The sequence below is a fragment of the Natrix helvetica genome (assembly GCF_964273705.1).
Source record: "Natrix helvetica genome assembly, chromosome: 15".
In the NCBI taxonomy this organism is placed as follows: domain Eukaryota; kingdom Metazoa; phylum Chordata; class Lepidosauria; order Squamata; family Natricidae; genus Natrix; species Natrix helvetica.
Window position 1 is genome coordinate 3,633,712 of NC_138565.1, and position 25,891 is coordinate 3,659,602.

The window sequence follows — 25,891 nt, forward strand, 5'->3', positions numbered from 1 at the left end:
TCCAGAAGTTGTGAATGCTCCAACACTGGGAGTCTTTAAGAAGATGCTGGATATCCATTTGTCTGAAGTGGTGTAGGGTTTCCTGCCTGAGCAGGGGGTTGGACTAGAAGACCTCCAAGGCCCCTTCCAACTCTCGTTCTGTTGTGTTTCTGCTTAATCCACTTCAGAATAACACTTCTGCATTAGAGGCCGTCCTCCATTTACGGCCACCCATCTTCGATTACCGTAGTGCTGAAAAACGTGACTTGTCAACACAACTTTGCATCCCATCCCCAGAATTTGGATGCGTGGCAAGCTTTTTGTATTTGTGACGGTTTGCAGTGGGACGGGGTCTTCGTTTTTTGACCTTCCCAGCATCGAACAAGCCAAGGGAATGGGACAAGGTGGATTAATTAAAACAACCAGGAGATTCACTTAATATCCATAGCAATCCCCCCCCCCCCCGCAATACCTCATGAAATTGAGTTTTGCTTAGCAATGGAAGCTCTGACTCCCAGTGGGGTCGTAAGTTAAGAACCACCGCTAAAAGGAAAAGTAGCCCAGCGATGGGTTTTTTGGGTTGACCAGAAGCAGGAAGAAGTGGGATTCTGAAAGAAAGATCAACAAATAATCCTGGATCAATTCTTTCTCCGTAACGTGTGCCTCCGGGAGGATTTTGAGACACCAAAGGCTGAAAAAACTCATTTTTTGAGACTGACTCACAACGCAGGAATGGGGTGCTAAATCAGAATTTTTCAAACTTGGACTGGGCTTTTATGAAAGACTAGTCGATAACCCAGCGTTCGTTCCCCTGGTATTTTATTCATTTATAGGGGGGAAAATGTCCGGACCAAATGTAATTTCTAATGTAGGATTTTCCCCCCTTTCCAGAGGGCGCCCCCTTGTGGAGTACTGCAAAGAGATTACCATGGCAATTCCACTGCGCTGCACAGTAGAAGCCATTTTGTGGCAGTACAGTAGAAGCCATTTACAGGCACAACAGGCTGTATTTTAACAGAACCCCCTCCTCCCAGGGGAGTTAGGGATGTTTTACCCCCACAGTATTTTTCTCCGGAGAGCAAGTCATCTGTGTACCAAGTTTGGTTGAAATTGCTCGAGGCGTTCCAGAGTTATGCTGAAACACACACACACTCAAACACAACCATTTTTATGATTAAAAGTGTGTGTGGGGGATTCACTTTGACCAATTTTTCACCCCACAAACTTTGCCTCTTGATCAAGCACTCCCGGAACTCCTTTTTAAAAAAAAACTTTTAAACAGATTGTGTGTGTGTTTGTTTTTCTAGCGGAAAATAATAATTTGAAACTGTTCTACAAGCCTCTAATTTCATTTTTGCTAAGAAGGTGAATCTTGCCACCTTAAAACTGACCTTTAGGTAAAGCTAAAGGTTCCCCTCGCACATCTGTGCTAGTCGTTCCTGACTCTAGGGGGCGATGCTCATCTCCGTTTCAAAGCCGAAGAGCCAGCGCTGTCCGAAGACGTCTCCGTGGTCATGTGGCCGGCATGACTCAACACCGAAGGCGCACGGAACGCTGTTCCCTTCCCACCAAAGGTGGTTCCTATTTTCCTACTTGCATTTTTACCTGCTTTCGAACTGCTCGGTTGGCAGAAGCTGGGACAAGTCACGGGAGCTCACTCCCTTATGCGGCGCTAGGGATTCGAACCGTCAAACAGCCGCCCTTTCTGATCGACAAGCTCAGCGTCTTAGCCACTGAGCCCTCAAAAAAACCAGACTTCAGAAGGATTAAAACTTGATAGCCAATCACCTCTGGTTTGCAAACCTTAAAAATGGACGGTTAAAAAAAAAAACCCATTTAATACCTGGACTTTCTCGCCTAAAAAGTGTAGGAATTGTTTACAGGCAGCTGAAGAAATCTTGACATACCTTTTTTTTGGAAAAAAGGGGAAAAGTCTCCGCGCTAGTTTAATATTCAAAGCGGCTTTCTCACCTGGATCAAACTGATTAAATATGCATTACGGAGGAGAAGAGAAAGCCAGCAAGATACAAAAAGAGAAAAATAAATTGCCATCCTTGCTTTCTTGCGCTGAGCCGGATAGCCGAGGTAGTTCTATAAACACCACCATAAATAATAAACATTTTACGCCGCAGGAGCTTGCCAGGAGGTGTGGGTTGAAAAAGCTCAATTATTCATTTTATTTTCCAGACTGAAGAGAGAAAAAAAAACCTCGACCATCGTCTGCGCGTTTCGGCTTTCTAAGGTCTCAGTAGAAAAGGGAAACATTTTTTTTTTAAAAGAAAGAGTTTTAAAAACCTTTACCATACAGGAAGTTCTCGAGTTACAACCGTTTTGTTTAGCGACCGTTGCGAGGACACTGAACAAAAATGCACCAGCAACTGGTCTTCGCCACTGTTTGCAGCATCAAATATGAAAAATTCAGGCACTTTGGCTACTGACTCAGGCTTACGACGGTTGCGCTGTCCTCAGGTCACCCATTCTCCCCCAACCCCTTTTGCAACCTCACAAGCCAACCCTGGCCAGGAGAGGTCATAAAATGGGGCTCAATGTCACAACCGTCTGGTTTAACAGCAGAAATTTGCAGGCTTGATTGTGGGCGTTAAAAGTCAAAAGACTACCGCCGTTTTCTGATTTAGAAGATGCCAGAAATAAATAAAAACCATCCCGAATGCTCGGAGGGAGCAATGTTAACACACTAGAAAATGCACCCATCCTTACTGGCTGAACAAGAAGGATTTTCATTCTGCTTGTAAGTCAAGGACTACCTTTATAAGGAAAATCTGGTTTTTTTCCCTCCCCAAACTGCTCCGAACTTTCGGCTGGCCAAACCACACATCACTTCAGTAAACCCACCCACATGTGGTTAGTTCGTGGTTTTAGCATCTCACAACCAAGGCAAAATTGGGGGCTGTGTGTGTGTGTGTATCCCTACAGTGATTTAATCTACTGGCCACGAAATCATGTTAGGTGAACATTTTAGCAAAAAGGATTAAATGCATCGTGGGAAATGGCTTTATTCAGAAGCGTCTTCGGGTTGGAAGCAAAAAAAAATGGGCAGAGGTAGCTTAGGTAGCCTGTAAGAAGGTGGGAGAAGAGGAAACAAAACAAAAAACAACAAAAAAACCACAATGAGACCCAAAAAAGCAGAATTGGGAGATCAAATATTGCACGCACCTTAAAAAAAAAAACTGGTCTTGGTTTAGGCTGCAAAAGCAGAACCTGGTTATAAGGTTGCTTCTCAAAAAAAAATAATTAAATCTTTTTTTTAAAACCAATCTTAAGTTTACACGTTCCAGGATAATGTTGCAGGATCCAATCGGAGTGGATCCCGGTGACCGACTCAGGTTGGATCTCGCAACCTGCAGGAGTTTCTTTCTCCCTGATGGCCAAAAGTCTTGATTTAAGTACTTCTGCTCTGGGATTAGGTTTGGAAAGGCAACTGAGGTTGGCTCTACGGATGCTCATGGTTTTAACTAGGAATAAGGTGGGAGATTTAACCAGAATATAGGGTTTGATCTAGCTGCCCTTGGAACCGAATTATCCAACTGGATTGCCTGATCGAAGGTGGCCAGGTCCGGACAGGATTCAACCGTCAACAAAGTTGACTTGATCTGGCACTCAAGGAACTGAGGTTGACTCGATGGGATTCCATCAAGTCAACCGAGAATCTGAACCGAATCGGGCCACAAAAAAAAAAAAACCCAACGGGTTTTTTCACAGGCGGGTGAACACCTGATTTCTGATCCCATCCCGAAACGGAGCTTATCCATGGGACCTTCCTAACTGCCCAACCTAAGTCAGAAGCCTCCGTTGACCCCCAACCGTTGGCCAACGCAATCTCAACATTCAAGCTGAAAAGTGGCGATTCCGTGCTTGGGCTCCTGACTTGGGGTTTTACACCAGGAAAACAAAAACAAAAAAAGGCAGCAAATCGGAGTAGGGTTTTGGTAGGTCATCTTGGGATCTGGATCTACCTGGATCTACAACCGGGGCACAGGGCAACGGGCGGAAAATGATCTTCCCTGTGAAGGCCCATGGCGAGATCGAGAACAACCGAGCATGGTGTCTCTTTTCTGCACCGTTCTCAGAAAAGGCCATCGCTGAAGCAGTTCCAGGGAGACTAAATTTTAATTTCTAGACACCGAGCAAGTGTGTGGGTCGTGCCGTTCTCCTGCCCCCTCCTATATCTGGTTGGGTTTGGTGGGGTTTCAAAAAGCATTTTTACCGGGCGGTTTCCAAGGACCGTCGAGGAATTTTCGAATGGCTCGCCCTAGGCCGCCCATCTGTTTTATTTTAGCCGCCCGCCTATTCTCCCGCTTCTGAGCCTTATCCAGCAAGCTAAGCTTGGTCTGGCAAGCCTCGGTAACAAACGTAGGGCGCCCTGTGAGGTCAAAGCCCTTCTTGGTCCGGGTTGGCAAGTTTATCTGCTGGAGGATGGCAGCTTTGTGGGCACTCACACTCTGCAGCATATTCCGGGGAAGCTTCTCAGTATGAGCCACCCACTCCTTCATGCAGTCCAGGACGATGGGGATGAGGCTGACCACGCCCCCGTAATGGTTCCGGGCTTCGTCGCAGCTGAGATGGTTCACTACGTCGTGGGGATATCTGAAGAGGAGGAGGAGGAGGAGAATTATATAAAAAGGAGAAGGAAAAAGAATTATACGGAGGAGAAGGGATGATAGGGAGAAGGGGGGGAAAGGAGGAAGAGGAGGAGAAGGAATTGGGAGGACGAGAAATTATAGAGAAGGAAAAAATACGGAGAAGAAGGGGGAATTATAGGGAGAAGGGGAAGAGGAGGAGGGAAGAGGAGGAGAAGGAATTGGGAGGGTGAAAAATAGAGAAGGAAAAAATATGGAGAAGAGATTATAGGGAGAAGTGGGAAAGGGGGAAGAGGAAGAGAAGGAATTGGGAGGATGAGAAATTATAGAGAAGGAAAAAATATGGAGAAGAAGGGAATTATAGGAGAAGGGCAAGAGGAGAAGGAATTAGGGTGAAAAATAGAGGAGGAAAAAATACAGAGGAGGAATTATAGGGAGAAGGGAAAGGAGGAAGAGAAGGAGAAGGAATTGGGAGGATGAAAAATAGAGAAGGAAAAAATACAGAGGAGGAATTAATAGGGAGAAGGGAAAGGAGTAAGAGGAATTGGGAAGATGAGAAATTATAGAGAAGGAAAAAACGCGGAGGAGAAGGAATTACAGGGAGGAGGAAAGGAGGAAGAGAAGGAGAAGGAATTGGGAAGAAGAGAAATTATAAAGAAGAAAAAAAACGGTTTCTGGCGCTTGCATGCCTGCCGGCCACCTGCTCTTCCGTTTTCCGGCGCGCACACGCCCTCCCGTTCCGGCACCCGGTGCCGAAAAGCTTTGTCCCACACTGGACTAGAAACTTACTTAGCCCGGAGGCCACTGAGGTCATTGCTGTGGCTGACGTAGGTCTTGCATTTCTCCAAGATGGCGTTGGTAGTGCTGTTTCCAGGATGCAGGCACTCCAGCCGTTGGCAAAGCTTGTGCAGCTCACAGCAGATGTTCAGAAACATCAGGAGGATGCGCTTGTCAGTCGTATTGTTGCAATAGTGGTCCATGTAAGTCTGCACCTGTTGGGACGAGCAGAATGCAGGCGAATCCTCGACTTACAACCGTCCGTTTAGTGACAACCGCGCTGAAAGTTAACGACCGACCACAATGGTCGCGAGCTCGAAATTCAGATGCTTGGCCTCCGGCATATGGACTTAGGACAGTCTCACGCCGGGGTCACCACCAGCAAAGTCAATCGGGGGAAGGGGGGGGGAGCCTGGTTTCACTTAACAACGGCGTGACCGACTTCCCAATTGCAACGATTCGCTTAAATGCTGGCAAGAAAAGTCATAAAAACGGGACGAAACCCCCTTAACACGTTTCTCACTCAGCAACATAAATTCCTGGCTCAGTTTGTGGTCGTAAGTCAAGGACCTGCTCGAAAAGAAAGGCGGAAAGATGGAATAACAGCGCTGGACGGGGCCTTGGAGATCTTTTAGACGTTCCTAATGGCGCGACCCTTTAATACAGTTCCTCATGTTGAGGTGACCCCCAACCATAAGATTATTTTATGTTTTCCGTATTTTTTGGAAAATACGTGTTTTTCAATGGTCTTAGGCGACCCCTGTGAAAGGGCCGTTCGACCCCCAAAGGGGGTTACGACCCACAGGTTGAGAACCACTGATTTAGACCATCCCCCACCCCTCTCTCGAGCAGGAGAGACTATACCACATTTCATGGAAGATCGCTCTTACAACAAAGAATGCTAAGGCTGCAAGGGACCTCAGAGGTCTTCTAGCCCACCCCGCCTGCTCAAGGCAGGAGACCTTCCTTATACCATCCTGGTCAAAGCTAAATGATATAGGCAGTCCTCAACGTACGGCCCATTTGTTTAGCGACGGAAAAAAACCAAAGGAGGGGGGGGGAAATAAGCAAATCTTTTTTGGCCACACTCGTCAGCCAATGGGAGTGGGGTGTTAGCCAGATTCACTTAACAACCATGTTACTAACTGAACCACCGCACTGATTCACTTAATGGTTGCCGCAGGAAAAGCCGTAAGATCGCTTAAACGTTTCACTTAGCAACCGAAATTCCGGGCTCGATTGTGGGTCGTACGTTGAGGACCACTTGCATTTCCAGACCCTGTTTATGCAAGTGTCACAATCCGGTATGCAACCCAAGGCACGCTTAACCTCGCTTCTATTAAGAGGGGGGGGGGGCTTTCCTAAGTGTGCTGTTCGCGCTTTGCCCCTTCGGAGCAGAGAGAGGAGCTGCGGGAAAAAACCCACAACTTTTGCACAAAACAACAACAACCACCGAAACCGTCCGATGCTCAAGTCATTATCCAGCAAGTTTCGGTCCCTGCCATCCCATCATTTCCTCCCTCCTTCCCTGCAAAAGTTGGGAGGAGAGAATGTTTGAGGGGAAGATAATGGGGTGCAGAGGTTGCCGACTCCAATCCGAGGCCGTCTGGCTGTTGTGTTGCGTAGCGCAATCCTCAGTTGGCTGCTGGATGGGTCTCAGGTCAGCTGTTAGCAGGCAGGATGGCTCCTGCCCCTGAGCTGCTCCTGGTCGTTGTTGAGCTTAATTGGATCCCGGGGTGACCAACTCAGCAGGAAAAAGAGCGAGCGAGCGAGAGAAGACAACTTCCTTTTTAAGTGGCCCCACCAGATTTCACATTCTTCCTCCTGCCTCACAGCCCTGATGGGGGAATGTAGCAGATCAAAATAAAATCTGTGTGTGTGTTTGTGTGTGTGTCTCTCTCTCTCTGTTTCTCTCTTTCTCTTTGTCTTTCTCTGTTTCTCTCTGTCTGTCTATCTCTGTCTCTGTTTCTCTCACTCTCTTTCTCTGTCTCTTTGTCTGTCTGTCTCTCTGTCTTTCTCTCTCTGTCTCTTTCTCTCTCTGTCTTTCTCTCTGTCTCTCTCTCTCTCTGTCTTTCTCTCTGGATTGTGGTTGTGCTAGTAGACACACCTCCATGGTTTAGGCTTCCTTGCAAGACAGGTGGGAGAAGGTGACGTGGGCCTGCCCCCCAACCCCCCACGGCTCAATCCAACGGGTGCCCCGGTAGTTAAGCCTTGGTCATGACGAATTCAGCCACCGCGGTTATTATTTCGTGCCTCTTTTTCAACTCGGCTACTTTTTCGCAAGGATCCAGGATGGCTGGATGGATGATGAGACAGATGAGAGGAGATGGATGGATGATAGACAGACAGACAGAGGAGATGGATGGATGATAAATAGACAGGAGATGGGTGGATGGATGAAGAGATAGAAGACATGGATAGATGAAAGTTATGAGACAGATGATCAGAGAGATGATAGATGCATGATGGTGATAGGGAGAGAGAGAGAGATTAGATAGATAGGTAGAAAGATAGAGAGATAGGAAGTGGATGGGTGAACGTATTGATAACAAAGATATGACTCAGTGATAACCTAGTGGTAGCCCATACCTACAGTAGGTAGAGGAGGTTGACTCAATGAGACATCCCTTCATTTTTTCTTCTTTTTTAAATCATTACTTCAAATACAACGCGTGTAAGTTGTCTTTTCCTCCTTCATCATCTTCATCTGCTCTTCCTTCTTTTTTTCCTTCCTTCCTCCCTCCCTCCAATTCTGATTCACTTAAAAGTTGTCTTGAGTCCCCACAGTCTGGGAAATAAAAATAATTCCACCCGCCTCCATTCATCATGTTGTTTTAGCAGATACTTCTCCATCCATCATGGCCCATCAGCGACAGAGCCATTACTTTTAATAGGCGCTTTCAAATGCTTTCACTACACCGTGGGATTGCACTGCGGGGCAGGAGGGACACTGCCATATTCTCCATTTCAGTTTTGGAGAGAGAGAGAGAGACAGAGAGAGAGAGACAGAGACAGAGAAAGAGAGACAGAGACACACACAGAGACAGACACACAGAGAGACAGAAACAGAGAGAGACAGAGAGACAGAGACAGAGGCACAGAAACACACACACACACACACACATACATACACACACACACAGAAAGAGACACAGAGACACATAGAAAGTTTTCAGCAAGTCAAGGAAAAGAGATTTTTTTAAAAAAAATAATTAGGTCAAAACAATCAAACGGCAAAGAAAAATGGACAGATCTGGAGATATCTTCATGTCTTCCTAGTTTAAGGTAACAGAATAACAGAGTTGAGAGGGACCTTGGAGGTCTTCTAGTCCAACCCCCTGCTCAAGTAGGAGACCTTATACAATTCTGGACAAATGGCTGGCCAGTCTCTTCTTGAAAACCTCCATTCATGGAGCACCCACAACTTCTGTCCACGGATGAATTCTTCTCACTATCAAGAAATTTCTCCTTATTTCTAGGTTGGTTCTCTCCTTGATTAGTTTCCACCCATTATTTCTTGTCCTGCCCTGAGATGCTTTTGTTCTTCCTTAAAAAGCATGAAGCAGAGTCTCTTGGTCCCTGCAAAACCTCTTCTATTGACATGACTGAATTCCTTTCATTCAGAGTCCGCAAGGCTTGGCAAGCAGTCTTTCAGAGGAATGTTTATCCACACGAACCTTATCTCGCTTGGAGAGCTGCCAGATAACGAGTTTCCAAACGGCAGAGCAAGGCAAAACTTGGCACAGAGTCTCTTATAGTCACAAACAGAACTTCCCACTCTACGACCGAAGGAATGAATTGTTTCCTGCAAGAGCCCCCTCCCCATTCACTCCTCCTTTGTTTCCTCTGGGAGGGGCCAATCATCTCCAAGGAGTGGCTTTACTCCCAAGTCGACCCTGCTTTCTTAGTTGTTCTTGTCTTCTGGCAGCTCTGTGCATGCGCACACTGGGAAACAGGCTCCAGCTGTTCCTCTGCCTCACTACTGTCTAGCTCCCTCTCTGCCTCCGACGCAGAGCCCTCGTCTGAACTTTCCTCAGCCCCCAGGACTGGCCCATGTTCCTCCCCAACCTCCTCACTGTCCGACAGGGCCACAGCAGCTTTGGCGAACAGGTTGACTCCAAAAACTTGCTCCTCTCCCTGTCTCGCCATCCACAGTCCTCCCCCACCTTCAGCTCCACACATGGGACCCCTTACCTGCCCGATGCTGGACACAGGTTTAATTTTATCGTGGGCGTTCTCTCGGACGTGTTCCAGGGCAGCGATGAAAGTGAATTGCTGCTGTTGGAAGATTTTATACGTCTGTTCAATGCTCCGTAGGCTTTCCTTGATTTCATTCATTTTTCTCCCCCTCCTGGAAGGAAGAGAAGCAGTTCCTTGGATGTTTTTTTTTTTTAAAAAAAAACATTTTTCAATGTTTTTAGGGTTGTAAGCCACCCAGAGTCGTTGGATACAAGACAGGTGGCAAACAAACAAAGAAGCAAATAAATAAGCAAGCAAGCTTATGGGTAGTCCTTGGTTTACAGCCACAATGGGGACAGTATTTCTGTTGCTAAGCGGAACGGTTTTTTAGTTTGTGCCTTATTTTAACTGCCTCAACCTTTTTTTTTTTGCCAGTTGTTAAACGATTTTGAATAGAATAGGAGTAGAGTAGAATAAAATAAGGAATAGAGTAGAGTAGAATAGAATAGAATAAAGTAGAATAAAGTAGAATAAGGAATAGAATAGAGTAGAATAAAATAGAATAGAATAGAGTAGAATAAGGAATAGAGTAGAATAAAATAGAATAATGAATAGAATAGAATAGAGTAGAATAAGGAATAGAGTAGAATAAAATAGAATAATGAATAGAATAGAGTAGAGTAAGAATAGAATAGAGTAGATTAGAATAAAATAGAAATGAATAAGGAATAGAATAGAATAAATAGAATAGAATAGGAATAGATCGAATTCTTTATTGGCCAAGTGTGATTGGACACACAAGGAATTTGTCTTTGGTGCAGATGCTCACAGTGGACATAAAGAAAAATAAAATAGAATACATTCATCAAGAATCATAAGGTACACCACTTAATGATAGTCATAGAATAAAGTAAAGGGTTTATGTACACTGACAGAATCTGCACCAAAGTGAATTTCCTTGTGTGTCCAATCACACTTGGCCAATAAAGAATTCTCTTCTCTTCTTCTCTTCTCTTCTCAATGTAATGTGCATAAACCCCGTTGGTGAAGTTTAATTGACTATGCCCAGCAAAGGCAAATGTTTGGAAACAGAACATGGATTTATAATTTATAATTCCCTCACCACGGTCAAACAAGGCTGCATTACTATTGCTGTTCATCTCCTCCCACTTATGGCTGCAGGACGGTAACTGTGTTGCTCGTATCCTTACGATTTATATTGATATTGTTTCCTGATTGCTTATTTGTACCCTATGACTATCATTAAGTGCTGTACCTTATGGTTCTTGACGAAGGTATCTTTTCTTTTTATGTACACTGAGACAATATGCGCCAAAGACCAATTCCTTGGGTGTCCAATGACTCTTGGCCAAGAAAGATTATTCTGTTCTATTCTATTCTGCTCCTATGCCTATTCCTATTCTATTCCTTATTCTATTCTATTTCTATGCCTATTCCTATTATATTCCTTATATTCTATTCCTATGCCTATTCTATTCCTTATTCTATTCTATTCCTATGCCTATGCCTATTCTAGGGATTCTATTCTATTCTATTCCTAAGAGTCCTGCCAGGTAGGCTCGACTCGGCTCACCTTTATTCTTTTCCCCGATTCTCCTGCATGTCCCAGACTCCGTTGCTGCTGCTGCCGCCGGCGACCACCCGGATGATGGGATCCAGCGGCTTCTTCTCTCTCCCCCGCCCGACCCTTTGCAAACCCCAGGCGAGCCCAGCAATTGTTACACGCGTCTCCCGGGCAACCGAGGGGCGGGGGCCTGGCTCACAGCCGCCACGTTCCTTTCCCCCCCCTCCTCCTCCCTTTCCAAACCCTTTACACGTGGGGACGAGCCGGGGAAATCCCGGGGATGGGGTTTCTTGCAAAAAATAAAAATAAAAAGCTCCGCAGAGCCTCCCAAGGCAAGAGCAGTCTATCCGCCAACCAGCTTTGGAGCTCAAAGCCGGAAAAGGTTGGCAGATGGGGTTTCTTTTTGCTGCCCGGATATCTCCGGGCGTTCCCTTTGCCTCTCTATGTGTGTGTGGGGGGGGGGTCCCCCGAGGCATGTAGTCGGTTGCTTCTGCCCTTGGCAAAAGGTTTTAATGTGGGACGGGGGAGCAGCAATCGGTTGCTGCTCCCCCCCCTTTCCCCCCCAAAAAAGGTCTGAATTGGAGGGAGAAGAGGTGCACTAGAAGTCCCTCGTGCAGGCTGACGCGCGAGTGCGTTCACACAACCTGGGAAAAACCCCGTGCACGCAAAAAAAAAAAAAAAATCTGCAAGTAAACGCTTTCAAAAGCTCTTTGGGCCTCTCGGCTGCCCTCTATCGGCCGTACCCCGTGCCTTCAAACCCCAGGTCTTCCTTTGCCTAGCTAGCCAGCGGCGGTGGAAGCTCTGTCGCTAGGTGATGACGCGCGGCAACCGCGTCTCCTTCTGTGAGCGTCGGTGCATAGCGACGCGCGGTTCCTAAGGGCGCCATGGACGCCACCAAGAGGCCTCTGTACATCCCCCCTCAGATGGGGCTCTACGCGGAGAAGCACCGTCTTTTCGAAATGATGCAGGTGAGGGGGAAGCCCGGCTCGTTTGGGGGAAGAACGCTCGCCGCCCGTCGGCCTGCCTTCGCGGCCCGGACAGCGCCGCAATTCTCCCGAAGGAGAATTGGAAGGGAGAGATTTTGTGGGCGGGTGAACTCCCAGCAGCCACCGCGGCCAACTGGCCGGCCGAACTACGTTTCCCAGTATGCTCCACGCCCAGCGAGGCTTCCCATTGGCTAGCCCTGTGTTCCTTAGTAGAAAGTTGCTCTTCTCTTGCGAAGTTGCAGGACTCCAGTACCCATGCAGGCTGGGGAATAGGGGCATTGGAGTTGGGTGTGCACCAAGTGCTCAAACTGAAATGTGCGTGCATGTGCCAAAGCACCAGAAATCCCAAGGCCAGCTGGCTGGCACGTACATGCCTGTTTTTTGCCCATTTCTGGCCTTTTTTCAGGCTGTTTTCAGACCATTTTCTGGGCCATTTTGAGGCCGGTTTTTTTGAGGCCGTCTTCAAGCTTTTCTGGCGCTCCAGCACCCACAAAGGCCAGCTGGCTGGTGTGTAATGTGCTTGCTGGAAAGCAGAAGAGCAGTGCCATGCGTGCCATAGGTTTGCCATCATGGGAATAGGGTGAGGTCCGCAATAGACAGTTTGAGGTTGAAGCTGTGGGGGGGTCTGAGGATGTAACAACGGAGTCAGGTAGAGCATTCCAGGCGTTGACCACTCTGTGGCTGAAGTCATATTTTCTGCAGTTGAGTTTGGAGCGGTTTACACCTTGAGTTTGTATCCATTGTGTGCTCCTGCGTTGTTGTGGTTGACGCTGAAGTACTCATTGACAGGTAGGACGTTGTAGCAGATAATTTTGTGTACTACGCTTAGGTCAGACTGAAGGCGGCGTAGTTCTAAGTTGTCTATTTTTCCAGGGCTGCTGCAATTTAACCTTTAAATCGGAAGCCTGCAAAAGTCACGCCTTTTGTAAAACTTGGAGAATGCATTTATTTATTTATTTTACTCCAATTGATTTTATTGAAAACTAGCCGATAACCCGGAATTGTCCGGATATGTATTTATAGGGGGGATAATTTTTCTAAACCAGCTCTCGTGCCTAAATTGGGGTTAGAACTAGGATCACAACACTGAGTAACAGTATCACGCACAAGTTACATCCCACTTGCAGCTTGTGTAGCTAGAAGTCCAATAACAAAACCAAATTGCAAGATAGTTTTTCAAAATGTTTACAACCTTGGAAGCAACGTTGGTGTGAGAAAGCTACGTTTTAAAGAGTGAGTTAAAAACATCACAAACTTCTCTTTTTGTTCTACTACATCATTTAGATCTACTAAATGCCCTAAGCTTCTGAATTGTTTTTCATTGTTAGCTGTTTTTGTGTAATATAAACCAGGAAGTTTATTCCCCCACTAAGCCAGTAACACAAGCAGAACTGCCTGCAAGAAAGCAAGTTTCCGAGTAGTGTAAACATTTAATTTATTAAATGGTCAAGCATTTATTTTCCAAGTGGCATTGGGGAAATGTTTTGAATAAGGACCAGAAATTGCTTCCTTGTGACTTAGTCCCATTGATTCCTTTCTAGGATTTGCTGGGAAATTTGCTAATCCATCAACCGGAGAACCCCTTGGACTTCTTGATAAGGAAGTTAAAATTCAGCAACTGCGACGGTGAGTAAGAAAGGTTGATGGTTGTGGCTGTTGACGGCTGTCTGTATTTGAAATAATTTGCTGAACAAATTCAGAGCAGTTTTCCCAAACTGGAGTGAACTGTCACATCTTTTAGAATTGATCTTGTTACCTGGGCATTCTGGAGGTTGACTCCTTCCCAAACATCTGTAAGATTCCAGATTGTGAAGGAATTGCGAAGAAGACCTCGTAGACGACCCTCCCTCTGTCAAGGACCTAGGAGGACTCATCTCAAATGATCTAAGTGCCAGAGCTCACTGTAACAGCATTGCCAAAGTGTTTTTAACCTAATTTTGTGAAGCTTTTTCTCCAGTAACATTGTATTGCAAACTAGGGCATATAAAACCTTTGCTAGACCAATCCTCGAATACAGCTCATCTGTCGGGAATCCACACTGCATATCAGACATGAATACAATTGAACGAGTCCAAAGGTATTTCACGAGAAGAGTCCTCCACTCCTCTGCTCACAACAGAATCCCTTATGCCACCAGGCTCGAGATTTTGGGCTTGGACAACCTGGAACTACGCCGCCTATGATCTGACCTAAGCGTAGTACACAAAATTATCTGTCACAACATCCTACCTGTCAATGACTACTTCAACTTCAACCACAATAATACACGGGCAAACACTAGATACAAACTCAAGGTAAACCGCTCCAAACTCGATTGTAGAAAATACGACGTCAGCCACAGAGTGGTCAACGCCTAGAATGCTCTACCTGACTCCGTTGTTACAGCCTCAAACCCCCATAACTTCAACCTCAAACTGTCCACCGTGGACCTCACCCCATTCCTAAGAGGTGCGTAAAAGAAGCGTGCATAAGCGCACCAGTGTGACTACCGTCCTTTCCGACTGTCCCCATTTATTTGTCCCCATTTCCTGTGTTCATGTCCATGTTTATACTTACACCTTTTATATCGTACATGTTTTACAAACAAAAATTTTTAAAAAAAGAAGAGTTCACACTTGGCAACTTTAAAACGTTATAGACTACAACTCACAGAATTCCCCAGCCAGCACACTTCTAAGATGCTTGGATTTCAACTCCCAGAATTCCCCAGCCAGGATAGTGCTTTAGAACACCCTACTTAAATAAGCAAAGGTTCAAACTCCGTCCACATCAAGTAAAAATTAAGAGCCGATAAGCCAGGAAGAATAGCAGAAGACGTATTTTCTGTAAGTCTGATTTAATAGCCTTTTCTTGATCTTGAAGGAGAGGCTGGCTGTTTTGGAAGAAGGAGGATAACCTCCTCCCCGCCTTCCCTTTATTAAAGTCAGCAAAGCTATGAATTTTCATGATTTCTGCTCGCGAGTCAGTTTTCATCCCAGAGAAGATTTCAAGCAGAGAGGTGGAGGCAAAAAAGAAAAAAAGAAAGAAAAAAGTATCTATTCCTGTCAGGAAGTCAAAAGTGATTTTAATTAGTCATAAATTCTAAAGCGAAGTGTAGAAAAGGGAGATGTTCCCTCCCAATTCGTCACAAAAGCAGCAATAATTTAGCTCTAAATTCGTGGACAAGGATAAAGCTGTTGAAGATTTAAAACCAGAGAGTTTTGGTTTTACTTGAGAAAGTGTTATTACTTTTGGCTTTATACAGGCTAATCACCATGGATGAAAGATGGGCAATCTTTTCCCCTTCCGTGAATTTTTGTTTGTTTGAAAAATTAAGTTTGCATTTGACAAAAAAAAAACCCTATTCCCTCAGACCCTGTATGATTAATTCATGGTGTTGGCTTTCCATAAAATGGTGTGTGATCCTTGCAAGATAGTGGCTTTAAAAAGGACTGGTACATTTTGTGGAAAGCTTTGTACTGACAGCTAATACAAATTTTTAAAATTAATTTTTATTAAGTTGCATTCTTACCGCCCAATGCTGGGAGATGACTTGATTCACACAACAACTAAATCACAATTCAATACAATACAATACAATAGTAGAGTTGTGATTAGCTGGAATCTGCAAAGAGTTTCCTCCAATGGACCCAAAGGGATCTCATTCTGCCTTTTCTTAAGGCTCATGAAGGCCTGGCTGTTAAACCCTCTCACTTTATTGCTCTCGTCATATTTTCTCTGTTTTTTTTTAAAATGACTTTATTGTAATTTCTTTGAGGCTTGTGAATTGCCTCAGAGTCCTTCAATTGGAATGCAAGTTGAAAAAAAAATATTATTAATCACCCCACACTTCCGTTGGGTCTCTAACATGCCCAAGCCAGAAGCTGTTTGCAGAAACTAAAAGCAAAATTCCACCTCCTCTGTTAGACTGAATAATAATAATGATGATGATGATGATGATGATGATAACAACAACAACAATAATAATACGCCAGATATTACAGTTGTAGAGGGCCGAAGTGTACAGTTTATTGATATCACTGTTCCTGGAGATGCCAGAGTCGAAGAAAAAGGACTAGAAAAAATCACGAAATATCGTGACCTGGCCATCGAAACTACACGGCTATGGATATGAAGCATGTAACAGTGATACCCATTGTCATCGGGGCACTTGGCACCATGTCCAAGAATTTTACAAGATATATCAACAAATTGAAGCTTCCTGCAATAACACCAGCGGAACTGCAAAAAACTGCTTTACTCGGAACATCGTAAATTTTAAGAAGGTCCTTGGTTGATACCTAGGACGCTGGCAGCAACCGATGTCAACCATCAGAGCCAATCAGTTGTATTTGTGATACATTTTAAAATGTCCAGTTCACTGAGTTTCATATTTAATAAATTAAAGAGATAACCAAAAACCCCAGGGTTGCATTTAGCTTGCCTTGTTTCATACACACCGCGAATCCAGTTTAAAAAAGCCTTAGATTGCTGAAAAACCCAATAACAACAGTACAACAATTCAGAATTGCAATGGTTTTGTTAACCCAATTTGCCAGAATTTTTGGCTTGCTCATAATGTTATGCCAAGATTTGATCAAACCCAGACTTTGTCCTGGTTTACAGCTTACCCAAAAGCCAAACACTGAAAGCAGGTCCTTTTCCCACTAACAGTTTTCTTATCAGAGATACCAAAAATATTACATATTTTGGCCTGCCTCAAACCAGCAGGTCTACTGACTTCTTAACATCCACAAACCCAGATCTTAATCTCTGAAACGGTGCAACATTCGGTAGAAGCTCAATTCTACTTCCGCTGACCGGTTGAATGGTGAAATTTTACCTATTAAATCTGCACAACTGCCCATTTTGCCGCTGCGACACTGGGCAGCTTACAGAAAAAATAACCTTTAAAACACAACGGCAAGCGACAAAGCTGCTAAAGCTATTTGGGAACTGAATCTACACTCTATCAATCAGGCACTCTTGTTGAAGTGTCTTCCCGACATATTTTAAATCCAGTTCTTTTGAAAAATAAAGATATTTTAGCGACTTCATTTTTCCTCTCTTTGCCATGATCCCGGATGAGTCAGGAATATGCTTTGGGGGCCTTAAAAACAGTGGGTCAGCCTCTGCTTAAATCTTTATTAAGTTTGGGCTGTTTTGAATTAATTGCAATTTTTTTTACAAGCCTCCTCGTATTTTTCTCTGGAAGCACATCCGTTATTTTCCCCTGGGCGAATTCAACTTTTCGTTCCCCTCCAAAATCCATGACATATGTTTAGGGATGGTGGAAGTGGGGTTTTTTTTAAAAAAAAACCAGCGTGCAAATGTGTAAATCAATGCATTTGCTACGTCTGCTAGCTATTCTTAAGCCCAAGGAAAAAGCAGATTTAGTACAAAGCGAACGTTTATAGTTGCCCTGGGCAATATTAAAGCATGATACGGTGTGTATAATGATACGTTTCGTGTTTTTTTTATCAAACGTTTGTCCAAGAAAGCAGCGTATTAAAGCTTCAGTACCTCGGGGTTTTGGTCTGAATTTTAAATCACGCTTCCTCCTTAAACCTCAAAAAGAAGTGGAGCTAGAAAGCTTCTTTTTAATTTTTTTTTTCCAGTTTGCTTTGAAGCGGGCGGAAGAAGTTGATTAGTGTTGGCACCAAAGCACATTTCCGATGACTCTGTTTATAAATAATTCCTCATTACCAGGCTGAAGTTTCAAGGTGTTAAAATTCTAAAGGGGGGGGGGTGGAAAGAGAGAAAAAAAAACAGAAGAAGAAAAAAAGAAAGAAAGAAAAAAAAAGAGAGAGGAAAAAAAAAGCTGAATGTTTTAATCAGAGTCGGGGAAAAATTAGGCGATGAAACAGCTTAATGGGATTTTTCCTCCAGTTGCACTTTTCAAAACCAATAAAAGCCAAGAAAGAACATTGCCTTAAACCTCCCAAGTCAAAAGAGAAGCTTTTGTTAAGATGAATTTGTAATCTCGATTTAAAAATTGTCCTTGCCCAGTTTTGTGTTAAAAATGCTTGCAAAGCTTTATGGGGAATAAAATCACTCAGCTGGGTTTTTCTTCCTTAGCTACCTTTCAAGATCAGGCAGCGTCTAGTCTATTCTTATTTTCTATTTAAATCGATTCTTTTAGTCGGTTATTTTAGATTTTAGTGTATTGTTTTTGCTATTATTTGATCGGGTATTGTGGATCTTTATTGTTTTAGATTTTAGTTTATTATTTGAGTTTATCTTGCTTTTTATTATATGTTTTAGCTTGTTGTATTATGTATTTTGGTTTATTTTAGTTTATTTTTCATTGCTTTGATGTTTTAGTTTATTGTATTATATGTTTTAGTTTATTTTTCATTGCTTTGAATTTCCAGTTTCTTATTTGAGTTTATCTCGCTTTTAATTTTATACTTTAGTCAATTTTACTATTTATTGTAGCTATAGTTTATTGTTTTAGATATTAGCTTAGTTTTGGGGTTTATTTCGCTTTTTGTCATGGATTTTTGTTTATTTTAACTCGTTTTTCCTTGGTTTGGATTTTAGTCTGTTGTTGGAATTTGTTGTTTTTATTATGCATTTTAGTTTATTTTAGTATTTCATTTATTTTGGTCTATTATCTTTTTATTTTATTTTAATATATTTGTCTATTTAGTTTTATTTTATTATTTTCTATCTTACTTTATTGTTTTATTTCATTCTTTTTTCAAAATAAATAAATAAATAAATTAGGCCAATCACAGTCTTGTCTGTTTCTAGAAAACCGCCTTAAAGAAGCCATAGAAAGGAAAACACTAAGGCCATTTTTTAAAAAAATCCTTAATTTTTTTAAAAATATACTGTATAATATCTAAATGTCAGCAATATTAATTCATTGATTTAAAAGCCGTCTGGATGAGCTGCAGCTTTTTCGTTCATTTTGCCCCCTAAGTCACACTGGGGACTTTTCTTTGGGCTCGACAACACAGCGAGAAACACAATGGCCAAGTTCCCACAATCACATCACACCCAACTCCATTGTCGCCAAGGTGGGTGAAAAAAAATGTTTTCCCGAGCTCCCTAAAGTTGCTGTCTTTAAATGCCATTCCTGATCCCACCTTAGTCACGTTTCACCTCTTCCCCAAAGCCTGGTTAAGATCCCTTTTCTCCATTCCGACATGATCTCCTGTTATCCTGGCCTGAATTCTCAGGCCTCCTGCCCTATTTTAATCCTCAAATTAGCAACGGTACTCAAGAGAGGAGACTCCCAAGATTCGTTTAACGTAAAATCCAGGGGCCTAAAGGACAAAATCATCATCGTAATAAACTAATAATAAACTCGAGGATGCTCCACCTCCATTTGTCTATTTAGTTTGATTTAGTTTGAACCGTGCTCTGAATGGAAAGGTGTGTTCCCCTTCCCACAAACACAAAGGAAACAAGATCAGGGAGAATTGGAGATGAATGTTCTGAGCAAGGGCAGAAAGAACTAAGACGCCTGTCTCCAGTGGCCGAGGGAAAGGCTTGGCTGCCCGCACCAGAGGAAACCTCGAAAATGTTCAAGGGGACTTCTGCTTCTAAGCTCACCCCGGGAGGAAGCTACTTGCAGGCACAAGACGTGAGGGGAAAAGCAAAAGCGCTCCGTAGCTTTCTGATGAATTTCCAAAACATGCTTTCTGGGCTGGCTACTTGCAACATAGAATAACAGCATTGGAAGGGACCTTGTTTGAGGTCTTCTAGTCCAGCCTTCTGACTAAGGAAGGCGTCCTCATATCATCTCAGACAAATGCTTGTCCAATCTTCTTGAAAACCTGTAGATGATGACGAAAGAGAAAAAGATAGAAAGGTAGGTAGGTAGGTAGGTGGGTGGGTGGGTGGGTGGGTGGGTGGATAGATAGAGATAAAGCTAGAGATATAGATATAGATATGATATAGATATATAGATAAATATAGGTAGATGAGAGACATTGATAGATAGGTTGGATGGATGGATGGATAGATGTATATGTATGTATGTATGTATGTATGTATGTATGTGTATACACACACACACACACACACACACACACACACACACACACACACACACACATATATATATATATATATATATATATATATATATATATGTATTTGTGTTACAACCCCTGGTATGACTAAATATGGGAGGAAGGTCACTACTCCCTCTTTCTGTCCTACTGCTTATCACAGAAGACCATGCAGGCAGAAAACTATATTTTTTTATATTAACACAAATACATACCTATTTCCCTGGCTCAACTGATAAGGAAGAGAACCTGTGGCTTAGTGGCTGAGACTCCTGCCTAAGATATATACAGCCCGGGTTCAAATCCCAGTAAGGGTATGACTAGCTGATGAGAGCTAATTAGCTCGAAATAGATCTATACTAGTCTCCCTTTATTTATTTATCAGTACAAATACAACACACACACACACACACACACACACACACACACACACACACACATATGTTTTCGTAGATTTTCACAGGTGTAGGTATGCTGGTTTTGTTGTATTCGGGTCTTTTCCTGTGTAAGGTTGAGATTGTCTGCAACGTTTCGGCAGGATCTCACCTGCCATCTTCAAGCTTCAAACATACTTGTTTTCTCATACACGCCTGGCTGTATAAATAAAATAAAAATAAATACATTCCCTTCCCTGACCACAAGAGCAAGGTGTCATGGGAGTTGAAGTCCACAACATCTGTCCCCCCCTTTCCCTCCCCCCCCAGGTAGAGCATCTTCTGTGTCTCTCAATTTTCTTAGGACCTCCAGCCTCCACATTGGATGTCCATGTTGACGATTGTAAACAGAAGCCCCAAACTGAACCTCAAGGAAGCAGCTCCCATGTCGGGCAGGAATTAGAAACCGATCCAGCTGGGTAAGAATAAAGAATCCTGACATTTTTTTAAAAAAAAATCTTTATTTTATCCATAGCTCCAAGGATCTTTTTACTTGGCCCTCCAGCCTCTGGGAAAACTACTATCGTGAGTATATCCCCCTCCTCCTTCTCCTTCTCCTCTTTATCCATCTGTCTCCTTCCCCTTCCCTTTCTCCTTCCTTCTCCTTCACTGCTCCTTCTTCAACACCACTTCCCCCCTCCTCTATCTAATTCTTTCTCCTTCATATAATTCCTTCTTCTTTTCCATATAATTCCTTCTCCTCCTTCCATGGTCACTACACAAATGGTTATACGTCCAAGACTGTTACTACTTCTTTCTTCTTCTTCTTCTTCTTCTTCTTCTTCTTCTTCTTCTTCTTCTTCTTCTTCTTCTTCTTCTTCTTCTTCTTCTTCTTCCTCTTCCTCTTCCTCTTCCTCTTCTTCTTCTTCTTCTTCTTCTTCTCCTCCTCCTCCTCCTCCTCCCTCATTGTCTTCCTTTTCTCTTCCTCTTTCCTCTTCTTTCTCTTTGTCTTCCTTCTCTCAACCTCCTCCTCCTCTTTTTCTTCCTTTTCTTCTCCTCCTTCCTCTTCTTCCTCTGTCTTCCTCCTCTCAACCTCCTCCTTCCTCCTCCTCCTCTTTTTCTTCCTTTTCTCCTCCTCCTTCCTCTTCTTCCTCTGTCTTCCTTCTCTCAACCTCGTCCTCCTCTTTTTCTTCCTTTTTTCCTCTTTCTTTTCCTCCTCTCAACCTTCTTCTCCCTCCTCCTCCTCCTTCTCCTCCTCCTCCTCCTCCTCCTCCTCCTCCTCCTCCTCTTCCTCCTTCTTCTCCATCCTCCTTCACTAGGTTGCCTGGAAAAAGTCACCATTCCTAGCGACCCAAAGTCACTCCTCCAAAAACCCCACTCCTCTCCCCTAGCTCCTTCCCATCATGTTTAAAGATAGCAAAACGCTCGCGATAACAATCAGGAGAAGGCCATCTAATGACCATTTAAAAAGCAGGAGGAGGGGCTGTTGCTTTAAGCCAAGCATAAGTTCAGGCGTTCCCTTAACACAGGGCTGCGTTAAGATTTTTCCATTTCCATCGCTCCATTTTGATGATCTCTTCAGACCTTTAGGCAATTAATGACTTGGGGCTCTTGATTTATGGATCAATAGCTCTTGGTTGAAAGGGGAAGTTGCTTACGGCTACCTCCTATTGCAACACCAGAAAAGGCCGCCGATGTAGACTCCCTTTTCCATTGCACCTCGCTTATTGATTTTTTATTTACCTATTTGATCAGAACCGCCTTTAAATTGAATCCACATTAAAGCCTCCCGGTTAAACAAGTGACTCGGCTCGGCTTGAAACCTGCAGGAAAAGGGGTGGAAAAAAAACAAGAAAAACCTCCGCTGCTTTTGAACAGACCCGGGGAGGACATATTTTTTCCGGCCTCCATAAATGTCCCTGTCCCAAATTCCCACCGTGTCAAATTTAAAAGTCGTTTCTCCTCCTTCTCTCTCTTTTTTTTTTAAGCAGCTGTTCTCATACATCATTTTGAGTTTTTGCTCTGAGCACTGCAGGGGTGTGTGTGTGTCTTTTCCCTGCTTAGGGACCCTTTCCTGTTTCTTCAAATATTCGTGGCAAACACACATTTCTTGCACACCCCCACTTGCCCACCGCCTCTTCCTCTCCTGTTTCGCTTCTCCCACCTTTTCTATCTCCCTGCAGGCAATGTGGCTCAGTAAACAATTGATAATTCCCCGGATTTCCCGAGAGACGTTGACAGCCAATGAATGGTCAGCCCTCTCAAGTGAAGTGCGAGAGCGTCTGGAGAGAAAGCAGGTAAGTTTTCTACAAGTAACAAGGCTGTCTCTGCGGGCAAAGGGTGGTGGTGGGGAGGAATTAAATTGTGGCGTTTGCCGGGGGTTTATTTGGCAGGCGCACGACGAGGGGGTCCAATTATCACCGTTCGCTGGCATCAAGAACGGGCTCCCAGGCGCCCTTCAGAGTCGGTGATAAGAGGCTCCTGGTGTCAAGTCTTCTCAGGTAGACACGACCGGATCAACCAATACTATTTCATTCTAAGGCGACATTTGCAGAACCTTGCAAGTCCCCCTCTCTTTTACGGCCCAGGAGACTAGGGAGGGTCTCTTCTCAGCCTCTTGGCCCATCCATTATGCAGCTGGGGGCTTAAGGCGCCAAGTGGAAAGCAGGAGATTGTGAGTGCAAGTCCCGCCTTAGCCATGAAATCCAGCTGGGTGATTTTGGGCCAGTTCACCAGGAGAGTTGTAGTCCTGCATTAGGGATGAAAGCCGGTTTGGTAACTTTGGGCCAATCACCAGGTGACATTGAGTTCTAGACCTGCCTTAGGCATGAAAACCAGCTGCATGACTTTGGGCCAATCACCAGGAGACGGGGAGTTCTAGTCCCGCTTTTGGAATGAAAGCTGGTTGGATTACTTTGAGCCAATCAGCACCAGATTGGGAGTTCTAGTCCTGCCTTTGGCATGATAGCCAGTTGGATGACTTTGCCCAACCTACCTTACAAGGTTGTTGTTAGGGAGAAAATAGGAGGAGGAAGGTTCGTTGGATATGTATTTATTATTTTTTATACAAATAAAAAAAACGGTTGCAGGAACAGGGTATGTCTAGTTGAATGAAAAGAAGGACTAGGGGAGACATGATAGCAGTCTTCCAATATCTCAGGGGTTGCCACAAAGAAGAGAGAGTCAAGCTATTCTCCAAGGCACCTGAGGGTAGAACAAGAAGCAATGGGTGGAAACTAATCAAGGAGTGAAGCAACTTAGAACTAAGGAGAAGTTTTCTGACAGTGAGAACAATTAATCAGTGGAACAACTTGCCTCCAGAAGTTGTGAATGCTCCAACACTGGAAGTCTTGAAGAAGATGTTGGATAACCCTTTGTCTGAAGTGGTGTAGGGTTTCCTCCCTGAGCTGGGGGTTGGACTAAAAGACCTCCAAGGTCCCTTCCAACTCTGTTATTCTATATTCTAAAAACTTATTTTTGGCTTCCTGGGTGTGCAGCTTTCTTGCTCCTTCCGTCATCAATCACCCCAACCAATCTTGGGCCCTCTTTTTCAATTGATCTCGGGTAAAAAACAACCACCCAGAACCTTATTTTTTCCTGGAGATGGATTTACGTTCCATTCACAATACAGCCTCAATTGATTTGGAGGATACAAACAAACACACACACACACACACACACACACCGAAACACACAGCCATGTTTGTGAGCAGGGAAAGGGGGGGGGAAATCCCCTTTGGCTTAATTACTCTCATTATTAGCATATTTCAGGCTAATCAGCGGTGCTTTCAAGGATACCCTATAGGGTTTCCTTGATTATTACATGACATGAAAGGCACGGAGACCTGGCAAAAATCAGACATGGCAGGGTGGGGAACGGCTAACGAAATTGACACGGCGCACACTGTAGGCCTCTCTCCCTGGCTCAGCTGGCATCTGCGAAGAAGAGCGGTTTCCCCCGCAACTCTAGGCCCTTCAAAGGAATCGGGAAAAGTCCCAGAAAAATCCAACTTGAACCAGATGGTGAGAGTCTCTCTCCCCGTGTGCTGTCCAAGGTGCTGAACCTCTACTTTGGTTGAGAAAGACGTATTAGGGAAGAAGATAGAATAGAACAGGAGAGGAGAGGAGAGGAGTGGAATGGAATAGACTAATAGAATAATAGAATAGAATAGATTAGAATAGAATAGAAATTGGAATGAAATGGAATAGAATAGAATGGAATGGAAGAATAGAATAAAAATTGGAATAGAATAGAATGGAATGGAATAGAATAGAATAAAAATTGGAATGGAATAGAATAGAATGGAATGGAATAGAATAGAATAGAAATTGGAATGAAATGGAATAGACTAGAATGGAATGGAATGGAATGGAAGAATAGAATAGAAATTGGAATGGAATGGTAGAATCGAAATTGGAATAGAATGGAATGGAAGAATAGAATAGAAATTCTCCTGCCCAGTTTTAGGGGGAGACCTCCCCCTCCCCTGCTGAAGACAGCTAGCCAGAGGCTGGGAACCGACTCCCCTCCCCCACGTTGACCAAGCAGCTCTGTCCAGCTGTCCCTCCTCCTGTCCCCCAAATATCCATCCATCCCTTGCTTGGTTGCTCCTTCTCATCCCGTTGACGCTGGCCGTGCAAGCCGGGTCCGGCAAGCCGAGGAGAGGACGAGAACTGAGCCAAAGGAGTTCAGAAGGGTTGGGGAGGAAAGCAAGGGAGGGGGCTTAAATTGGATTCCACCAGACCCCAAGATCTCTTGAAATGACACATCAAAGCAGGCCGGGAGAGACTGGCGGCTCCTGCAAGCTGCAGGAGGCACCTTTGTAAAGTGACAGCCTCAAAGCTGCCAAGGAATGTCTCCAGCCGCGAGAGGCTGCGGGAAGCTTTTGACGCGCCCGCCCGGCGGGACTCTCAGACTTCCAAGAAACCCGCCAAAGTTGTTTCTTTTCCTTCTTCAGCGCTCGGGTGCCTAACAGAGCGGGCTTTGAGTCACCTGGGAAAGGCCTAATTGGGTCATTTAGTCCACCCTTCACCTGTCTGCCACGGATCTTTGGTACTCCATCCTGGACAGGCTTAAATCCCAGCTCCTTTGAAGCAAAAGCAAGATTTCTTCTTGTTGGGGGAGAGCGTGGAAAAAGTTTCTGAGAATTATTAAACACCAAGCCAATCCGCCAACTTCTAGGTTTTGTTTGCCGGCTGCTCATCTGGAGGAAGCACGGCGGACTTTCCGGTTTTTTTTAGGGGCGGGCTATGGGGTCCTTGGTGCTGTCTGGGCTTGGTGGTTTCCTTGCAGACATTTCATCACCCCACTAGGGAGCGTCATCAGTGCTGGAAGGGAGAAGGGTTTGTGGAGTGGAGGAGGAGAGGGAGGACTGTGGGGTCCTTGGTAGTCTCTGAGCTGGGTGGTTTT

General features: G+C 44.2%; 2 protein-coding genes across 4 annotated transcripts in view; one reads left to right on the forward strand and one right to left on the reverse strand.

Annotated features, from left to right (window-relative positions):
- Positions 1-1,587: 1,587 nt before the first annotated feature.
- SPACA9 (sperm acrosome associated 9) lies at positions 1,588-11,729 on the reverse strand. Of its 2 annotated transcripts, XM_081967454.1 has the most exons (4): positions 11,128-11,729; positions 9,549-9,705; positions 5,367-5,569; positions 1,588-4,584 (listed from the first exon to the last, which is right to left on the reverse strand). In XM_081967454.1, exons 2-4 carry the CDS (start codon positions 9,690-9,692, stop codon positions 4,188-4,190), a joined length of 744 nt encoding a protein of 247 aa, XP_081823580.1. In that variant the 5' UTR covers positions 9,693-9,705; positions 11,128-11,729; the 3' UTR covers positions 1,588-4,187. The 2 variants fall into 2 exon arrangements, with proteins under 2 accessions (XP_081823580.1, XP_081823581.1); XM_081967455.1 differs by lacking the exon at positions 11,128-11,729 and having other exon boundaries at positions 9,549-10,303.
- A 226-nt stretch (positions 11,730-11,955) lies between these two features.
- AK8 (adenylate kinase 8) overlaps positions 11,956-25,891 on the forward strand; it is a 52,169-nt gene continuing 38,233 nt past the window's right edge. Inside the window, exons 1-4 of one of the 2 annotated variants that reach the window (XM_081967290.1) lie at positions 11,956-12,086; positions 13,646-13,730; positions 21,017-21,066; positions 22,665-22,778. In XM_081967290.1, coding sequence (XP_081823416.1) covers positions 12,003-12,086; positions 13,646-13,730; positions 21,017-21,066; positions 22,665-22,778 — 333 coding nt within the window. In that variant the 5' untranslated portion in view covers positions 11,956-12,002. Of the gene's footprint in view, positions 12,087-12,444; positions 12,894-13,645; positions 13,731-21,016; positions 21,067-22,664; positions 22,779-25,891 lie in introns of those variants that run through there. The other variant, XM_081967291.1, reaches the window with a different exon arrangement.